This window comes from Mauremys reevesii, linkage group 1 (genome assembly GCF_016161935.1).
Source record: "Mauremys reevesii isolate NIE-2019 linkage group 1, ASM1616193v1, whole genome shotgun sequence".
NCBI classification, from domain to species: Eukaryota; Metazoa; Chordata; order Testudines; family Geoemydidae; genus Mauremys; species Mauremys reevesii.
Window position 1 is genome coordinate 151,513,131 of NC_052623.1, and position 21,931 is coordinate 151,535,061.

The following is a 21,931-nucleotide window of genomic DNA, read 5'->3' on the forward strand; positions in this document are numbered from 1 at the left end:
GAAGGATGTGGAAAAATTGGAAAGAGTCCAGCGGAGGGCAACAAAAATGATTAGGGGGCTGGAGCACATGACTTATGAGGAGAGGCTGAGGGAACTGGGATTGTTTAGTCTGCAGAAGAGAAGAATGAGGGGGAATTAGATAGCTACTTTCAACTTTGGAAAGGGGGTTCCAAAGAGGATGGATCTAGACTGTTCTCAGTGGTAGCAGATGGCAGAACAAGGAGAAATGGTCTCAAGTTGCAGTGGTGGAGGTTTAGGTTGGGTATCAGGAAAACCTCTCTCACTACGAAGGTGGTGAAGCACTGAATGGGTTACCTAGGGAGGTGGTGGAATCTCCTTCCTTAGAGGTTTTTAAGATCAGGCTTGACAAAGCCCTGGCTGGGATGATTTAGTTGGGGATTGGTCCTGCTTTGAGCAGGGGGTTGGACTAGATGACCTCCTGAGGTCCCTTCCAACCCTGATCTTCTATGGTTCTATGAAATCAGAGTTATTTCTTACTGAAGGCTTAAGACTCTTCAGGAGAGTTCTTTGAATTTCTCTGAACTGCCAGAATCCACATGAATTAACAAGATCTCTAAGCATCTCTAAGATGCTGGCAGGCTTAAGGATCTGGCTAGAGAAAGTTACCCTCACTTTTCAAAAGGAGATAAAGAAGATTCAACAGTTAGACTAGAGGTTCTGATGGCAGACCTGGAAATCTGGGAGCCAAAACTAAAGTGCCCAAGTAGGCGCTACTAATGTAATATGTGGTTGGTCCTGTTTGGAATTCCCAATAACCCCTGGAAACCAGGAGGAAGGGAGATAGCAATTTTCTATTGGAAGAGACTAAGGAACAAGACATTAACATGGGTAATAAAGTCAATTTTCCCTCCTTTAATACAAGTCTAAGGAAATCAGTGTAAATCCGAATTGTGTGTCCTGCTCCACAGTCTAATTTGTCCTCTCCCTGAACAAGTTGGCCTCATCAGAAATGGAGAGCTTTCACATCCATTTGTACTCCTAAACCAGGCCATCCTGCAAAGTGAGGCCACTGAGCAAGTCGCTGCATCAAATGGTCCTTTTACATAGTCAGTGGCAGTCAACAGTAGTGAACTTCCAAGCCCAGGTCGACAGATTTCGGCTTGTGCTACATGCCTCCCTAGGCATCAGAACCCAAGCTGTGACATTCACACAGCTATTTTTAGTTTGGTAGCTCAAGCCCAAGTCTGTCATCCCAGGGTTGCTGCCCCCGGCTGTGTAGATGTAACCTAAAATGTCATGTGACAAATAAAGGGCACACTTTGCATCTCAATGACAGACCATGACAATCACTTCTTCACTTTCTCCAGAAGGTAGTCCAACAATAGAAGTATATTCCAAGACAAGCAGTCAACTGCGGTCAACATTATCAAACAGCTAGCAATCCTCGTCTTCATGACATTTGTTAAACTGGGAGAAAGAGAAGGATGATCAACTATTCCCTAGGTTGTTGCAACAGCAGCAACAAGAACGCGGTGCAGGATGAGTGAATATAAATGTTTATACACCTAAGACAACCTACCTGCCCACTTGGATTTCTGATGGGACAGGGACAGGTCCTAATTCTAAAAGACAATTATCATTCAGTTAAATGGATACTCTGCCTGTCTGCTACCATAGTTCAAAGATATTAAAAAGGGAGTGTTACTTCCAATGTACCATGATAATTCAATACTGAAAGCCTCATCCATCTTGTGAAAACTATGGAAATTACAATGGGACTTTAGAAAACATGTCCATACAGTCTCATCTAATAAAGAATCAGCAGCTGCTAGCAAATAATTCTGGCTAACCAACCAATAGTTGCAAGAACAAGAATGGGGTAAGGTTGGTGGTGGGGCCCTTTACCTACTAATGGGTTACAACAGTCATTTCCATGAGGACGGTTGGGGGTCAATTGACACTGCTTTCCAGAGGACACATACTTAATAACAAGTATACATGTATATTCCATTAATTGGAGTTTAGATAAAATTACTCAAAGGAAAATCTCTCCTTCTTGACATGACATCTTCAATCAACTAGGAAAGAAGAACTTGGAGGCCCGACCCCAAACCTGCAGGAATCAATTATGACAAGTATACTTTTAATCACTCCTGCAAATTAGGGATATCCTCCCTTCTCAGAACCTGTGACAAACCATTCTATTCTCTTGCTGCTTGCCAAACCCTAAAATGTGCTACATTGCTGAACAATGCTGGACTTTGTCTTCACATTTTTCTCCTCACAAAGGGACTCCACAACACCTCAGGCTGGCCCTGGTTACACGAAAGCCCTATATTCAACTCTCTGACAAGTCAATCACAGCTCACTGACTGGTTACAGGACTAGAATTCTGATGAAACAAATGAAAAATGTAAACAAATTTAAGCAGAATCCTTTTGTGGTAAAGTAAAAGCATGGGCATAATCCTAAAATGAGCTTTAGTCAAAGTAAAAGCTCAATTCCAAAGAATACCTTCTAGATTCTATACTGTCATTCGCTTTAACAGTATTGACTAAAAGACTATATTTCAGACCATGGAAAATTATGTTTGGCAGAAGGAAAAAAAGGGTTAGCACAGTGTATCCACAGCTATGCATGCTTAAGGTTATTATAACAGATGGCCAGAGTTTTGGGTCTCAAATTGTGGCATATTTTAAGGAGCATTAAATTCTTAGTCACTGTCTAAATCAGCAGGGATATTTACCATCAATTCTGGACCAGCTGCTAGATATCTGTTAATTAGTTTAAACAATCAAACAGTAAGATTTTTTTAAATTTTATTTTAAAAATACCTTTAATTTGTTCACAGTGAGGCCAACATATTTTGAATTCTAAGCACATCTGAGAATTATTGAAACAACTTACAGTAATAATACCATAATTTTTTCATATACCAAAGGCCACAAAGATTTCTATACACAGTACAAGACAACTAAATATAGTCAATATTATTTCATATACCTGAAATTGATTTAATTATTTTAACTAAATAGGCAGTTATAACCCAGCAGTAACACGCTGGCTGAAAAATTTCACAGTTTGTAAACTGTTAAAACTCCGCTTTACATGGATGTTATGTTATCCATGAACCAATGTTCTTCTTCATATCTAAATAAATAGTAGGTGCACAAGAACAGATTACTTGCACAATTTGCTTTTAACAAAGACAGTTTTTCACCTTCACTGCATAAATATGGAGGTGAAAATGTACCCCTCCATCTTATTGTAGGCACAGTCATGTTAATTTGTGAAATTATTTAACACTGAGAACGAAAGAGTTTAAGGTCAGAAGGTACCACCAGATCATCTAGTCTGACTTCCTGCATATCACAGACCAACAACACCCACCCAGCATCTGCACACTAAACCCAAAATTAGACCAAGGTATTATAACCCACAGGACCAGACTATTATGTGCCTCAGGCAGAGAGCAGGAGGACCAAGGTGCTTTAGTGTCCCAACCCCTCACAATGGCAGGGAAATGATTAGGTTAAATATACAGAGATAATCCTGGCAAGTGATGTGTACCCACACACTGAGAGGAAGGTGGCCGTCCCTGGTGATTCAGAGGAAAAATATAAAAATACCCTCCTAGAATACACTGGTTGGAAAAAAAATCTCTTCTTGACCCCTGCAAGTGGCCAGCTGAAATCCTGAAGCTTGAACATTTAGGAATATAAGACAAACTGGAAGTGTTTCACAGGGCTCTTGAGCTCTGCTGCCTGCCATCACAAGCAACCCCATCATACAATTGCACTCAGACATTTGTCCAGCTTTCTCTGAAAACTAATTAAGTTGTTTGCCCTCACAACTCCTATTGGGAGGCTGTGCCTTAGATGGTTAGAAACCTTCCAACTTTCAGTCTGAATTTATTCATGGACAGTCTATTTGTTCTTGAGCCAACACTGTCCTTCATCTTAAATAGTTCTTCACCCTTCCTGGTGTTTACCCCACTAAGGTATTTGTAGAGAAATCATATACCCTTCTCAGCCTTTTTTTCGCTAGACTAAACAAGCCAAGCTCTTCCAATCTCCTCTCATAAGATAGGCCTTCCATTTCCCTGATCATCCTAGTTGCTCTTCTCTGCCCCTGCCCAGTCTGAACTGTTTTTAAAGTACAATGGATTGTCACTCTATGCTCGTTTTTTCATTTTTCATTTCAGAAAGCACCACCAAAATCAAAACATATCAAGATCCAGATGCAGCAAGCATCTCAATTAGAGTCCATTAAAAGTCCAGTCAGCGGCGCAGAGGGGCTAAGAGAGGCTCTCTCCCTACCCTGGCTCTGTGCAGCTCCTGGAAGTGGACAGCATATCCCTGTAGCCCCTGCCATGAGCACCAGCTCTGCAGCGCTCATTGGCTGGAAACCACAGCCAACTGGAGCTGCTGGAGCAGTGCCTGTGGGTGAGGGCAGCGCGCTGAGCGTCCCTGGCTGTCCCTGCACCTAGAGGACACAGGGACATATTGGCCACTTCCGGGAGCTACCTGAAGTAAGCACTGCCTGGAGCCCTCACCCCAACCTCTCCTCCTGCACCCCAGCTAGAGCCCTGAGCCCCCTGCTCCAGTCCTGAGCCCCCTTCCTGCACCAAACTCGCTCCCAGAGCCTGCACTCCCTCCCACATTCTGAACCCCTCGGCCCCAACCTGGAACCCCCACCTTTACCCCAAGCCCTTATCCTCAGCACCACCCTGGATCCCACATCCTCTCCTGCACTCCAAATCTCTTGGCCCCAGCCTGGAGCCCCCTTGTGCACCCCAAACCCCTCACCCCAGAGCCCCACTCCCTCATGTACCCCAACCTCCTGCCCCAGCCCAGTGAAAGTGAGCAAAGGTGGGGGAAGTGAGTGATGGAAGGAGGAGGGGATTGAGTGAGTGGGGGTGTGGCCTCAGAGAAAGGGCAAGGCAAGGGACTTTGGTTTTCTGCAATTAGAAAGTTGGCAAACCTAGTCTTAAGCCTGGCCGGGATTGCAAGACTCTCACGTACAAAGTTATAGAATGCAAAAGTAGTATGTTTCACTGAATAAAGATGATGAACTGCATGTTCTTCATTTCCAGGAAAGAGCACTGAACTGGTAGAAGGCCAGGGGGGTTGTGAAGAAAAATATACTGATGCTTGAGAAGCACTCAGGCCTGGTCTACACTATGCATTTATACCGAATTTAGCAGCGTTAAACCAATTTAATGGTGCACCCGTCCACACAACAAAGCCCTTTATATCGATTTAAAGGGCTCTTAAAACCGATCTCTGTACTCCTCTCCGACGAGGGGAGTAGCGCTGAAATCGGTATTGCCATGTCAGATTAGGGTTAGTGTGGCCGCAATTCGACGGTATTGGCCTCCGGGACCACAGTGCACCATTGTGACTGCTCTGGAAAGCAATCTGAACTTGGATGCACTGGCCAGGTAGACAGGAAAAGCCCTGTGAACTTTTGAATTTCATTTCCTGTTTGCCCAGCGTGGAGCGCTGATCAGCACGGACTATACGAGAGATACTGGATCTGATCGCTTTATGGGGAGACAAATCTGTTTTATCAGAGCTCCGTTCCAGAAGACGAAATGCCAAAGCATTTGAAAAAAATCTCCAGACAGAGGCCACAGCAGGGACACAACACAGTGCTGTGTGACAAGCGTAACGGAAAGCCAAAGAATCAAATGGACGCTCATGGAGGGAGGGAGAGGGTAGTGAGGACTCCAGCTTTCCCGCTGTCCCTGCAGTCTCCGAAAAGCATTTGCATTCTTGGCTGAGCTCCCAATGCCTGAAGGGTCAAAAACATTGTCCCGGGTGGTTCAGGGTATATCTCATCAATTTGCCCCCCTCCCCCCCCCCGTGAAAGAAAAGGGGGAAAAAAACATTTCTCGCCTTTTTTCAATGTCACCGTATGTCTACTGCATGCTGCTGGTAGACACGGTGCTGCGGCGCTGAACAGCAGCATCCCCGCCCCTTCCTTTCCTGATGGCAAACGGTGCAAAATGGTGGAAAACCATCCTCATCATCCTGTGAGTGCTCCTGGCTGGCCTCGGTGAGGTCAGCCGGGGGCGCCTGGGCAACAATGGGAATGACTCCTGGTCATTCCCAGCAGATGGTGCAAAAGGATTGAAAACCGTCCTCATCGTAGCAACTGGGGGCTGAGCTCCATCAGCCCCCCCCTTTCATGTCTAATGAAGAATCTGTACTGCCTGGACTATCATAGCAGCGGGAGGCTGCACTCCTCTTCCCCCCCACCCTTTAATGTCCTGCCTGGACTATCATAGCAGCTGGAGGCTGCCTCCCCCTCATTTTATCTCACTAAAAAGTCAGTGTTTCTTACTCCTGCATTCTTTATTACTTCATCACACAAATAGGGGGGACACTGCCACGGTAGCCCAGGAGGGTTGGGGAAGGAGGGAAGCAACGGGTGGGGTTGTTGCAGGGGCACCCCCTAGAATGGCATTATCATTTCTGTGGGATCTCTGGGGCTCTGACCCGGAGCGGCTGTGCTCTCTGGTTCTCTAATATACTTGCCCCATATTCTAGGCAGGACTGACTATTTTTAGACAAAACATAAAGAAGGAGTCATTCCCATTTTTGTCCATGCGCCCCCGGCCGACCTCAGTGAGGCCAGCCAGGAGCACCCATGACAGCAGCAGACGGTACAAAAGGACTGATAATCGTCATCACCAATTTCCAATTGCAAACGGTGCAAAATGACTGATAAATGTCATCGCCAATTTCCAATTGCAGACCGTGCTATAGCTGGTAACCATCTCTGCTACCTTCCAAAGGAAAATGAATGCTGCTGTGTAGCACTGCAGTACCGCATCTGTCAGCAGCATCCAGTACACATACGGTGACAGTGACAAAAGGCTAAACGGGCTGCATGGTTGCCATGCTATGGCATCTGCCAGGGCAATCCAGGGAAAAAGGGCACGAAATGATTGTCTGCCGTTGCTGTCACGGAGGAAGGATTGAGTGACAACATTTACCCAGAATCACCCGCGACACTGTTTTTGCATTGAGATCTCAACCCAGAATTCCAATGGGCGGGGGAGACTGCGGAACTATGGGATAGCTACCCACAGTGCAACGCTCCGGAAATCAACGCTAGCCTTGGTACATGGACGCACACCGCTGAAATACTGTGCTTAGTGTGGCCGCGTGCACTCGACTTTATACAATCTGTTTTAAAATAAACAGTTTATGTAAAATCGGAATAATCCCGTAGTGTACCCTCAGATACTATGGTGAGAGAACCATAAAAATGCCCAGGGGTAAATTAATAATTTTGTAGTCTCTGCTGGGTTTGGATGGTGTTCAATAAATATGATCATGGCCCATCCATTGAATGAACAGAATACAAAGAAATAATCAATAACTAACTACCCATTCACTACATATGGCAAGAGTCCTCTGTGGAAAAATAGTACGTGATCATGTAATTCAAGACTATATCATAATATATACTCACAAGAGGGCTGAATTATGGTGTACAGGTACACTGAAATCTGGCATTTCCTAACTTTTGAGTCTGACTTTGTGACCTTATTAGTGTTTTTAAACATATTTTTGTGTCTAATTTTATTTATATAAAATAAACTATACACATACAACACAACATTGTGAACTGAAGCGGTGTGTTTATTTTATATATACATATATACAAATTAGATATTAATGTTGTAAATGTATATAACAGAAAAAATATGTTCAGAGAACACTACTAAGGTTGCAAAGTCAAGTGGCAGAAATGTAGTTCTTTCATAAGCAGAATCAGTCTCCATGCTCTCCAGATACCAGTCATCCCAAGAAACATGGAAGCTGTTCAACTGGCTGAACCGAGATGTGCGGTTAGACTCACGAATGAGGAAAGCAGAACAAAAAAACTGAATGGGAAAATACATACAGCCAACTTTCGCAGACTGGCAAGCATTTCATTCTGATCTTTAAAGCCAGTTGTATGAATCCTGCTCACTGCATCCTCTTTCTCTGTAAGCCATGAATCGAAAAGGCACTGAAAGAAATTGAGAAGGAAAAGCCTTCAGTAAGACCATTCAGAGTGCAATTTTCTGAACAATGTTCTGGTTTATAACTGCTAACATTATGCACCTGCTCCTCAGCAAATTGCTGCCACTTCCGAAGAATATCCTGCAGAAGGACCCAGCGATCCTCTGTCCATCTACAAATGGCTGCCCACCGATCTCCCAGATCCTAAAAAGAAAGCAGCACACACACCACTTAGTAAACATTTAGTGTTATTGAGGCTCATAATATTTTCCCATGGCATTGAAAATCTTGATGAAAATACTTTGATAACCCTCCTGTTTAAATCTCACTCTTAAAATCATAAAACGTTGTGTGTTATCCTGAATTGGATATCAGTATTGTTTGAAACAGAAGTGCAACATAAAGAATTTGTGAAGCAGTAAAGCCAAGAAAAGGGAAGCATTTAAATACCAAGATATGGATAGTATATCTCCATTATGTCTGATACTACTGTGGTTTCTAAACTTGCCGCTGCCAAAAACACAACAATTTGAAATGTAATTAGGGTTGTCCAGAGTCTTGATTATAATGGTAAAGTCCCAGATGCACTCAGATTATTCCTATCTGCTATAGGATAGCACTGTCAGCATAGAAGATCAAAGTCCTTTATTTTTCTACAATGTTCCAGTGAGAATTATTGAAGCAAAAATTCTCCAAAGCACTAATTAAGTCATTTTCTATCGCCTAATGGATATCTGTATACATGCACACTATTACCATTTGAGATTCTTGCATGACTCATGGTTTAAAAAAAAAAAAAACCCCACATATTCTCGCTCTCCATTTTTAGCAAAAATTCAGCTCTGTCTCTTACTTCCTCACTTCAGAGACAAATGCCTAAAATAAGAGGCGAGAGGTAATATAGTTGTGATTGTGCAGGGTGCTGTAAAGCTCTTTTTTTGCCACAAGTTTAGAACGAGTGCATTACTCATGAGTGCCCCAAGTGAGTTATTCAGGTCTTCCCAAACAAATAGCAGTAAAAATGTTATTGCAGCCCATGCCATCATATGCTTCCTTGCTGTTGATCTCATGCACACGGTTTGCGGCAAGGGGTCTCTTCAAATTTTCCCCATTTATTAGTATATTAGTAATTAAAGAAAGAATTGTGTCCATGGTAGGGATTGTGGTTTATGATAACAAAAATGCAGCATCTAAATAGTTGACTTTTAAAACAAAAACAAAAATTCTTATTCCCCCCCCTCCCCCACACACACCCAAACCTCTCATACAGTGCAGCAATACCATGGATCTACAGTATGAGTACAGGATCCAGCAACGTTGTGTAGTAGGAATTGCATGAATGTTATGTCACATTCCTCAGTAAATTAAAAGGAACATTGCAGATGTCATCTGACTGTGCGGCCAGGCATGATACTGACTGCATGCCACAGCTGAAAAGTCAGCGTGTGACATGCTTTCCACTTCATTAAGAAGCAAACCAGAACTGCTCTCATACATTAAATGAACAATTTCCAATATGAAGAGTTGTCTGAAATCTTATACTGACACACATTAGAAACATAAAAAATATCACTGATCAACCTTCAGAGAGAGAATGGTAGATTTAAAACAGTGCCATTTTTTTCAAGCAGCATATGCTCTTGATACCATAAGACTGAGGAATACCCACTTCCCTAACATCTGGATGTACAGGTACAAACTATGCTGCTGGATTTTTTGAGTTCAGCTTAAAGTTCATGCTCTCAGTATTTTATTAAGGAACGTCCTAATGGGTATTAGTTTAGTTTCAATATTAGATCTGGACAAATAATGCATAAAAAAAGCTTTCCACAAATAGCCATTTGATTTTTTTCATTAAATAATTTTATCCATGTATATGCCCCTTTTGTTTGCTTTCCATAAAAATTAATGTGATCAAGTTTTACAAGCTCAGTTAATACACATTTCAAAAACTTCTGTATGTGAGTATCCCTGACTGCACTCCAGGGGTGACCACCTTTCATACTCCCATTTAACTTCAATAGTATTTCACCAATATTATTTTTTTTTTACTGGCTTTCACAGGTACTGACTCTGATGTTCAACTTATTGAGGAAATATGCCAACATACTATGAAAAACTATTTTTCCCCCAGGGAAAGGATTGTAGTATGTATTTTGTGGGGATTTTTTTCATTGAAATTTAGGGGAGATCACAGTAAAAGGACAGGCACAGAAGCAGAAAAACACACCACCAAGGTCACAACCACCATCTTGAACATATTCAGAATTACAGCTGGTCAGAAATTTTCTGATGGAAGACTCTTCTTCCACGACAGAATGCTGATTTGTCTAACTAAAAACGTTTGATGGTGACAGACTGATTTAGTCAGAGTTGTAATTGGACACAGGCAACTTCAGAAAATGGCCTGATTTCTTGACAGCTCAGCTGGTGAGCTACTGGGAAGCTTGACCTTCCAGCCTCCCAGGCACCCTTCAGCCTGCCTCAGAGCCAGGACTTCATTTCCCTTTCATAGAGAACTTTGAAATGTTTGCCTTTCCTTACCGTCAGAAAGAAATTGAAGTTTGAAATATCAAAATCCTTTACAAAACAGAATTATCTTTCACCACACAGCTGTACCCAAAATACTGCTTTACTGTTCCATTTGAATTTTCATTCCTTGGCTTTCACTTGTGCAGGTATATATTTTTCTGCCTGCCAGCAAACACTTGTGTATGCTCTTTATGTAGTCTAATTTGCAAGCATTATTATTTATTTACACTAGCAGAACCCAACAGTTACAAATACCAATGCCTGGCATGTATGCAGGTGTTAAGACTATTTAAAGGATTTGTGCAAGCATTAGAATTCCATGTTTCTGCAAAGTGAAGGCACAAGTATGTGTGTGCATATTGCATGTGCACAGTTGACAAGTTCTTTCTTCAATCTGTACGCTTAAATGTCATCTATTTTTTTCAGATCAATCACCAGTTAATTTAGTTTAGAATGTTGTTGCTATCTCTATCCCTACTTGTAAGAGACTATTAATACATATCTGTTGTGAAGGACATAGTGCCTATTTATGAATACTGGATATGACCAGGTTATTTGGAATAGTTGCTGTATGCCTATATTGGAACACTGGAATGCTAACTGTGTGCATATGTTGGATTAGCTTAATAGCAGGGTTGTTAGGAAATTAGTAGAAAGGCAGCAAATAACTCCAGATAATCAACCTCCCAGTAAACACAGCAGGTATCATTAAGAGAAGGAGCCTAAGTTAATAGCTGGGAAGATGCTACTTCCAGGCTCCAGCCAAATTTACAAGACTTTCTCTGCCAAGACTTGGAATCAAAAAGACATTGAACAGTTAAACAGCCACTCTGTAGGTGGGGAGGCAGTTGTGAGGAATCTGTTTGCAGTGAACAGACAGCTTCCACTGGCGAATCTGAAGCAGCAAGCCCTGCATGGCCCACTACGACAAGGTTGATGGTAAGGAGGATTGATGGTAAGACAGATGTGAGTATTGATCTTTTTGTTGCGTTAAAATCCCTTTACTCTTATGTTATTTTTTTTCCCCTTTGTGTTTTAGACTAAACAATACTTTGGTTTGAGAAAGGTTTGTGGTCACTGGTATTAACCACCAGTCATAAGCTTCCGAAAGGAATACATGCAATTGGGCCTGCTGGGTAAGTATTGTTAGACCTCAAGGTGCTGTAGCCTGGAACCTGGTTTAAGAGTGGGAGAAGCACATGATTTCACCCTGAGAAAGTTTTTAGGCCCCGGGCCGTCACCTAAGGGATGCACTCAAAGAGACCAGATTGGAGCCAGAAGTGCAGCTAGCTCTCTAACTGTGCCATCTACACCACACACATGCACAATCTAGTGCCATCATAAAATCTGTGCAACACACTCAACCTGTATATACTTGGTGCTTTAATAAACCCAATTTCACAGAGCTGAAAACAATTATAAGCCAAATCATCTGGGAGGAAGAGTTTAATTAGAAAATCGTGCATGTTATTTGCGAATTATTTAAGAACACCTTACTAGATGCCCAAAAAGCTGCAATCCCTCAACTGAGGAAGAAGCTAGTGCTGGTTAAAATATTTAACTAGTTTACAGTGGAAGTGAAGAAAGCTATATTAAGAAAAAGAGAAAGAGAAAGGAAGAAAGAAAAAAAATGATAGTAATGAACATAAATCACAAGCTAGGAATTGTGGGAAATGATAAGAGAAGCAGAGGGACACAAGAGAAATATATGGCCAGCAAGTTAAGAACAATAAGGATTAAAAAAAATATTCAACTTGCACCCAAGAGTTTTAATAGAGCTGGCTGAGCTGCTTGCGGACTATTAATGTTTATTTTTAATAAGCCTTGGAATTTGGGGAGTTCCAGAAGGCTAGAAGGAAGCTAATAATGTGTGCCAATTTTTAAAACAGGTAAATGGGATGACCTGGGTAAGTAAAAGCCTGTGAGCCTGACTTCCATACTGGGCAAGATAATGGAGTGGGTGATACAGGACTTGATCAATCAAGAATTAAAAGAAGGTAATGTAATTAACACAAATCAACATGAGTTTATGGAAAATAGATCCTGTCAAACTAACTTTTTTTTTTTTTTTAAACAGAGAGAGTAATTAACCATTGGAACAATTTACATTTTCATGGTGGATTTTCCATTACTGACCATTTTAAATTAAGTTTTGATATTTTTTCCAAGAAGATCTGCTCTAAGACTTATTTTGAGGAAATTCTATGTCCTATGCTGTACAAGAGGTCAGACCAAATGATCATAGTGAGCCCTTCTGGCCTAAAATCTTGGAATCTATCAGAAGTACAACACTCTCCTTTCAACCCACCTCCGTAGAGAAAGTATATGAACTGAGAAGATGGGAGAAGAGAAAGGAAAAAAGACATGGGATATTCTAGTTAAGGAAGAACTCAAAGGAAAGGAGAAATTATTCTACACAACTCAAACTACAAATATCTTCTCTAACAAGAGACCTAGAAAAGGCCACTCAGGCAGCAAGGCTAGTTGTAGTACCTACTTCTGGCTCTAATGTGCTTATGACTTTATTGGAGTGTTTGCAGAGAGTAGACGATGCCCTCAAATTAAATTGCACTATCTTAAAAACAGAGATGGAGGAAGGAGTTATTTCTTAACCTGAAATTATTGCTACAGATACAGCACTGGTCACAGCAGATTTAGCAGCTGCACTGGTTGCATCCAGCAATATGGTCTATAACCAAGATGAGAAAACAATGGCTGTTGAAATATGTAGACATGTTCACATGCAAAGCAAAACAGGAAACACTGTTTTTTATCTAGTGTATGTGAATTTTGGCATTCCTCAAGATTTTTTTTTAAACTTTATGCCACAGAATTATCATTATTTGTCACTGAGCGATGTTCACGTAGGGGGAACAATTAAGCTATGGTGAGTGTGGACTTTGTAGGCCACATGTTTCATTGTCTGTCATATAGATATCTGATTCCTCATGGGCAAATAATTTCATGCTGTATCCTTCAAGCTAATATATGACTAGCAGTATCCAGGATGGAGTGTTACAATGCACTGCAGTTTCCAATGTACAATACAATACATTAAAATGGATAGAGAAAGTGGATTTGAAAGGCGTGGAACTAGTATTTGCTGCACAAACATGCACGAGTGCCTATCATTTAACACATAACAGATGAGTACATTATTCAGGCGACTGATCTTACAACCCTTTATAACTGTCACATTATAAACACTTCATAATAAAGATATGATGGAATTATTCTCAATAGCTGTACAGTCAAGTACCTTTCCAATTCCTGGAGCCATAAGAACTGACATTACCTTTCTTGCTGATATTTTAGCTACACGCAAATTTCCTGCCTCCGCTTATGCAACCCCCCCAGCCCTTTGAAACTACTACCAGAGGAGTTGGTCTTCGAGTGCTGATTACCTGTTACCAGAGATTGGATTTCAAAGGCCCAAGCTGTATAAAGAAATGTTTGAACTGCCACCAGAGCGATGGTTCTGGTTCTGAATCTGAGCCAGCTATAAACTTGTAACCTGAGGGAAGATCTGGTTTTGGGTTTTGAAGGACTGGCACCTACCAGAGTCAGAGATTGGAGTTGGGAGTGACCTCTTGTAACCTTTATAGCATTCCAGGTTCTTTTATTGTTTTTAATGTTTTCTTTGTAATGATTTTACCTGAAGAATAAATGTGCTTGCTTAGAAAGAGCTGTGTGCTAACTTATAACTGCAGACAATTACACTGTTGATGACCTCAGGAGAGAAAGCAAACATACCTTTTAGGCAGTCTGGCTTGCTGGGAATACCACAGTATAAGCAGGGCACTATGGCACCTTAAAGAGCCCCCAGTCAGGAGGCAGTGTTCTCTGCCCATGAGAGGGGATGGCTGAGGAGCTGCGAGCCTAAAGTGGGTATCCTCGGTGGACCATGGATGGCAAATACAGGTGCAGTTACCATGAAGCTGCGATACTTACCTTTTACTTTACAGATTTCTATTGCGCACTATTCTTCTGAGGTTTTCTAAATAAAGCAACTTATCTTATACTTGAGCAGCTTTGTTTATACCTCCACAGATTTTTTTTTTTTAGTCTTTGCTCTCAGCATCTACAGTAACAATTCTACACATGGCTGCATCCCAGTGATCTATATTTAGAAACATTCTTCCTTAATCCAGTGGCCTGCACCAGCTCAATGATGCAAGGTCACCCCAAATGCTTGATTTGCACACTTGAGAAGAGACTATGTTTCCAAGAAAACTAAATAAGACAAAATACAACCCTCCGCCCCAGAAAAGCTGTACAAGTCCAAAGCAGCACAAGAATTACACTTCTTTCTTTTATTGTCTCTATAGTTAGACCGGGCAAAGTATTTAAAAAAATGATAGATAATGGGATTGATAAATGGTTTAAACTGTGACCAGTACTAAACCAATCACTTCTAGTGACAGATTGTAGCAAACATGACACAGAGGTTTTGGGGGTAAACCTATTTAAGAAACAAATTTGTTACAAATTTACAGGAACAAATACCATGTAAGAAGTCTTCACTTCTATGATAAGCATTGATTATTTAATCATATGGTGCTCACTTCTGCCACCTTTACTTATGCTGAATAGGATCTTACTCTGCTGGTAGCCCCACTGAAATCAATGACTCAAACTTCAGCTGAGGAATAGCTGTGGGACACATTTTGGGGCTATCAATTTCGATCCAGAGCATAAATCATAGCAGCATACCTTCTCTCTCCCCTGAAATTCTACCCTCTCTACTCTTAGAAAAGGAAGTCTCACAAATTCCTACCCCAAATGAAAACTGTTTTGTTCTTTTTTTTAAAAAAAAAAATGAGTCCTTTGAAGGAATGCTTTTTTTAATGGATATGAAAAGGTAAAATAGGAGAACAATAATAGCCTGATAAAGATTGAATGAAGCAAACATGGAAATCAGAAAAACAAACAAAATTAACTGGCAGGAGCACTGAGAGTAAGCATACAGTAAATTATAATAAGCAGTCTTGAGTCTGCAACTAATGGAAGAATGTTAGTAAAAGATGCTTCTCTAATGAAGTCATGCTAACCACTGCTGGACTGGATGGACCAGTGGTTTGTAGAAATTTTGTTTGTGTCTACATGTCTAACACACAAAAACAAGAGAGAATTTCAGTACATTGAAAATGTATATGTTCTGCAATAGTAATTATGGTATTAACCCTGATTTACTTTTCTCAATCTATTCTGATATAAGAACTTTTTACGTGAACTACAACAATGGATGATAGATCAAAAGATAACTTTATAAACGTTAGTACTGATACATTATAAACTATGTAAATAAAACTACCTTTAACATCAGGGCCTGGGTCTCAGCTTCCCTCAGCTTAAAAAACAGGAAGGACAATCAGGAAGCACATTAAAACTCCACAATTCTCTAGATACAGCATTGGGCAGAGGGGGCTGTTCTAACTTGAGTTAGCTGGTGACTGTTCCTAAGGGTCCTTTTGGCTACTGAGTGCAGTTGAAGCAAAATAGGCTCCAGACACAACTCCTTTTTGCCTTCTGTGCCAGGAAATACTGGAAGGATAAAGTCCCCCTGGTCTAGTGGTATCAAGGTTCACATAACAGAGTAAAGACGTTGGTGAATTTAAATGAAAAATAAATAGTAGGTTGACTAAAAGGGATCATGACTTTTCATGTCCAGGTGGTAATCCCCTATTGACTGTTTAAGTCTTTGTGGTGAACAAAAGGAGGTTGGTTGTGACTCAGATGTGGGGGTTTGGTGACTCAAAGAACACAAATCTTGTCATTTTCTTGTGGTGTGGGAGGGGGCTGAAGGAGGTTAATCTGATTTCTCACTTCCAAAGGATGTTAGTGGAGGAATTCTTAACTCCCAGTCCAGGTAAGAAGCTTGTTTGATTTTCTGGTACCACTGTACTCTAGTACTCCTTGTCTCTAATACAGCGGTACTAGAGAATCAAACAAGCTTGTTACCAGTACATCAGCAGTCCACAGAGAACTGGCTGGACACATGGTACTAGCTCTCCTTGTTTTTATTGCTATGTCACATTAAAATAAACAGTTAAATACTTTCTTAATATTAATTTTCCATTTAAGCAATTTCTGTAGTTCTTGAAATGGAACGGAAGGGGGATGCTCATAATTTCTCTATAAAAATGTGGCCCATGATATGACAAAGTTTTAAAATACCTGCTCTAGTAGCTTTACCTCAAGTTTACCTAAGAGTGACTCACTCTTTCAGGCAGTATTCAAGCCTCTCTGGTGACATAACAAAGGATGTTGAGAAAAGATTGCCTGGCTGGTTAGATATTGGATCAGAAGGCAATTTAGGATCTGCTTTGGTTGAAGGTTAATAAGATGCTGCTGCAGTCTAATTTCTTTCTTTTATATCCTCTTCTGGTATACTGGTCTAGGTATCCAAAACAGTTTAAGAGCCCCCACTGGGAAGCCAGATAATGAAATTCAAATAGAAGATGACAGATTATTTCATTTTGACAGACAAATATTGACCCAAAAAGAACACTAGTACCTTATATTTAAAAATGGAAGGGGCAAGAAATGCAAGACAAGGTCTATCATACCTGGATAGTTGAAGTAACTCTGAAATGTTAGAAACAGTGTTTAATGAGGGACAGTTACCTGTCTGCTCTCTAAATTTCAGGAAAAGAGTAAGCTGCATTAGACAGCACGTCCAGGGAAGTTTAAGAGCATATTTTCAAGAAGTAGGCTCAGGTATACAGATTTATGTGTGTGCCAAGAGAAGTACAAGCTGATTGTAAAAATCCCTGCAATCTTATAAAAGACGGCGTTATGACCTGTTGATAAGGATAAAAATTGCCACTATTAGGTGATAAAGTGAATACTATGTTGTGAAAGGTGCTGGGATTGATTTAGTGGTGCATATGGTGCAGTAACTGTATGAGGTTTTTGCATCCTGGATTCCCAGGGGCGGAGTTGATGTCAGTACCATCTTAGAAGCATTAGTTAGGCAAGCCAAAGAGCTTTTATAGGGTTTTTTTTGCAGGGTTGTAGGTAAGGCCAAATTTGAATGGGTAGCTGCAAATAACATACTGTGGCTCTTATGCTCCACATACATATACACATGAAAAAGTGGGATTCACTGGATACTGGATGGCAAAAGTAGATTTTAAATTTATGAACTGTTAATTTCATCATAAAAATAGTGTATCCACATTTTCCCCAGCACAGAGTTACTCAATTTTGCTAAAGCTAGTGGTTTTAATTAATAATTTTGGTTTAACAAGAGGTTTGTCTTCCAGTGAGATACTAGAAAAATTCAAGGCTCCTATGGAAAAAAGCTACACAGACAACCTTAATTCTGGTATTTCCTATCTTAAGTGTTTGACTTTGCTACCTTAATGTTCTTTTAATGTAGTTTTTTTGAATGTAATATTATTTGTGTGTTTTTACAATGAATTTTTAAATAAGCGTTTGATAACATTATCGTGTCTTTTACAAAACCAAAGTTGAGAGAGATAATAGCAGGTAACCTCTGATTGGGGCAAAGTGAAATTGAGCGGAGGAAGTCATGACATTCCCCAACATTTTATTTCACCATTTTCTCACCTCTGAAAATTCACAAAAGCAGTAATTTGGCTGTGAAAACATGTATAGGCAAGATGTTTACCCTCCCCCCACAAACAGCAGCAGTTCTAAAATGGTCCCATTTTCATTAGAAATGCCTGAGTAACAAGAAAACTTGACAGAGAATGGGTCATATTTTTGAAGTTGTAAGACATGCCAAAACACTTAAGCGTCTAGAAATCTGACTTTTAACAAGAGTATTTTGACTATCTGTGAGTATGTAGACTAGCTTCTATGTCTCACTTTGCTATTGGAGCTACAAGTGAAACACCCATATGAACCATATATAAATAAAAATGCACTAGTATTTCTCAGGAGAAACAGAATGATTTGTTCCTAAGTACAGGTACACTGTACACAGTACTGCTAGTTTGTCACACTCCATAGTACATCATGCCACTAACACCCTAGAACAAGGAATCTCATTCAGCTTGGAGATTTCAATGCATATTTTCAAGGTGGAGCTATGCCATTAAGAAAGCATCAGAGTGCCAATAAATGTAACTGCTATTGCCACCACTAGTACAACGAGAAGGAGGAGATCTGATTACTTGACCTTGGTCCTGAAGATGAGCGAGGATAGTAGTGTTGAAGGTGTAGGGTGGATCCACAGGGAGAGACGAAGAGGACCTCAAAAATTTCAAAGATCGCATTAAGTTTGGGTGCTTATTTGTTTTTAGCCACACTTCTGAACTTTTTGAGATGTGCATATCACTATTTTGTATCCTGAAAAAAGCATAGGTTGCATATTCCCTATAAGTACTAAATTAATGCTAAATTATTGTCTATGATTGCACTATTAGCTTTTTTCAACTCTCCACCTACATGCTCTCTGAACAGCAAAATGGCAGCAGAAGAACGTCTTTAATGGGGGTGGGGGAAGCCTAAAAAGTCTCTTGTGCAGGGAACAGTAATGTAACTAATTATATTTAGTACATTTTTTAACCTAAACACACATTTCATTTCCACGAAATGAAAGGAGGAATTACCCTCCAGATGATTCACAGAAAAAGCAGTCTACCCAATACTAATTTCATTTCAGAGGATGATGGGAACCACAAAGACCTATGTGAGAAAATAAAACTAAATCTCAGCTAAAGTGACAGATGAAACTGAGGAAGATTTTCAGATTTATCTTTCAAATGTAAGGCATTACAAACTTCGTTGCAATAATCAGAGTCCTTATGTCTGTGAAAATCTGGCAGTGAAGTGGCAGTGAAGATGCTGCAAATAATTCAGGGCTAAGATGGCCACCTTAGAGCTTTCAATTCCCAATGATAAAATTATATCTCCTCTGTGCTTTACCATGGAACTTGTATTCCACCAATACAGGGGCAGTTCAGTGTGCCTTCAAAAGTCTAATTCTTTTCCATAGTAAGGGGAAAAAACATAAGTTATCCTGTCTTACACTCAGATTTCATAAACATACCTATAGGCTTTTTTTTTCATGCTATTGTATCAGTATGTCTGTTAATAGCCCCCCCGCCCCCCGAAACTAGTTTCTTCTGCACTTTTGAATCTCCTAGAGAACACAATCAGCTTGGAAGTTGTACATCATAGTCACAAGAGAACTAAACAACAGAAGACAATGAAAACACTGACTGCCCCCAATCTGATCCTTGAGACCTAAGGATCACAGTGTGTCTGGTCCTGCCCAGATGTGCAAGACCTTTGTAACTAGAGCTGTTTGAAGTTTTTTCAACAAAGTTTTTTTCCCCCCAATTGAAAAATTACTTTACCAACACACAATTCATGGGGAAAAATAATTTTAATTGAAATTTTTTTGTTTTTCCAACAAAATTTAGAAATGAAATTTCTTATAATTATTGCAGAGTTAGCTGTTCTTCTGGGCACTTCTGGTACTGTGCCGTCCCTTCACATACATTCCACTGAGGGTTACAGTTTAAAAGCCACATTTATACTGCTCAACGGCAATATATCTGTGCATATATAATTATGAACAGTATCTGCTTTTCTGACTTTGTGCTTGCATATTTAAGAATTCCGGTAATAACAATGGGCACATTTTTTAAACCCGAGTGCCTAAAGGTATGCTCGTTAAATATAGGAAATGCCATGCTGGATCAGAGAAGACTAACTGCATTGTGTGAAAAAACACTTCCTTTTATCAGTTTTGAATTTGCCACTTTTCCATTTCATTGACTGTCCACTGATGATTGTCATTTGCACTGCAGTAGCACCTAGTGTCCCCAGTCAGAGCTCCACTGTGCTAGGCACTGTGCAAACATAAAAGATTGTAATCTCTTTTGGGGCTGAGTATCTAAAATAGATGAGGGGCAACTGATAGAGGTGAACGAGGGATTGAGGGAAAACAAGCTAGTAGTGAAACCTCTATTTGGTATAAGAAGCAGTGGTCACACTTTCTTCCAGTAGACTAGGTGACGTAACATTTATTCTGACGTTCCCTACCATCCACCGGCTCCCCCCTTTTTACACTATGAATGTGACATTATTTCAGTGGAAGAGGCATAATTTATCACTTATTGTTCCTGTACACAGCATGGAAAGTTTAGAAAAGATCTCTAGTTCTTGGACTCCCCCCCCTTTTTTTTTATTTTATTTTTTTTAAGGTTAAGTAAGATTAGATGCTGTGGTATGTTGTTCCATGTTATGACAATTTTCCTCAGTTTATCAGCCACAATGGATACTGCATTTCTTTAGGAACCGCTCTTCTTGTAATTTCAGTACCTCAGTGACACAGGATAATGCAGCATCAGGAACAGAGATGGTTGCAAAAAACTCAGTTTTGTTGTTGAACCAGATGAACGTGAAATGCCTGTTTATGTCCGAGCCCTAAAGCGGTTGCAGCCAACTTGTTTCCCTCTCATTCCCCTATTTGGGGATTGAGCATGAGACTAAACTGTGTCAGAGATAAATAGCCCGAAGCAGCTGGCTGGAGAGATGACATTTCACCAGGATACAAAACAAATGCACACAGAAAAAAAATGAGAAAATAAGATAAGGTGGTTGATATTGCACACAGGACAGGTATGCTTGTACTACTGTGTCTGGAGTAACTCAGAGCTTACCAAATCATTTAAAGCTCATTTTGATCAAATATTTCAGACATATTGTCAGAGTGAATGTTGTACCAGAGAACCTAAAAGAAGGATTTTGTGTACATAGTGCAGGAAGGCTGGACAATTGCTTTTTATCTTTAGTTTACAGATGGCATATAACCCCTTTTTCTGATTTCATACCAAAAAAACTTCACATTTTTAAATATTTAAGGCACTTTTCCCCCCAAATATTTACATTTAACCATGCAAATAAAAACAAGACTGACAAAAATATTTTAAAAACAATCACAAATATTTCTTGAGGGATGCTTAAGATGGATGCTTTTTTTTTTAATAAATAAAGTAATTCAACGTTTACCTGAAGTTGTTCTTCTAGTGCAGCAGTAGCTTTATCTCCACCACTTTCATCCACCACAACTACCATATGAGTAAGGGAATTCACCCTGACTTGTTCCTGTTCCAAGTCTTCTTGAAGTGCCTAAAAAGAAAAGAGGAAAAAAAATCTATTATCGCTCTTGAGAGGAAGATTCCAGTTCCCAAACACAGTTCTGTGCCCGAGTAGAATCTCATTGACTAAAAAATGGGAATACATGAGCAGTAAGGTGCTACAATATGCAAATATAGTTGTCCCTTTCTTGAAAACTATCTAGTACAATCTGTCTTTCCTCTCTAAGTGTTTAGTTCTCTCATCAACATTCAGAATTAAACTTTGGATTGAAAAAGATTTGTTGAGCTTGTGTAGTTGACATTTTATAAATATCAATAGCTTGCTCATTTTAAATG

General features: G+C 40.2%; 1 protein-coding gene across 16 annotated transcripts in view; it reads right to left on the reverse strand.

Annotated features, from left to right (window-relative positions):
• Positions 1-21,931, reverse strand: part of DMD (dystrophin) — a 2,035,724-nt gene that overhangs the window by 1,255,586 nt on the left and 758,207 nt on the right. For all 16 annotated transcript variants that reach the window (XM_039486264.1, XM_039486496.1, XM_039486317.1 and 13 more), the window contains 3 exons: positions 21,507-21,626; positions 8,085-8,186; positions 7,882-7,989 (listed from right to left, as the gene is read on the reverse strand). In XM_039486264.1, coding sequence (XP_039342198.1) covers positions 7,882-7,989; positions 8,085-8,186; positions 21,507-21,626 — 330 coding nt within the window. The remainder of the gene's footprint in view (positions 1-7,881; positions 7,990-8,084; positions 8,187-21,506; positions 21,627-21,931) is intronic.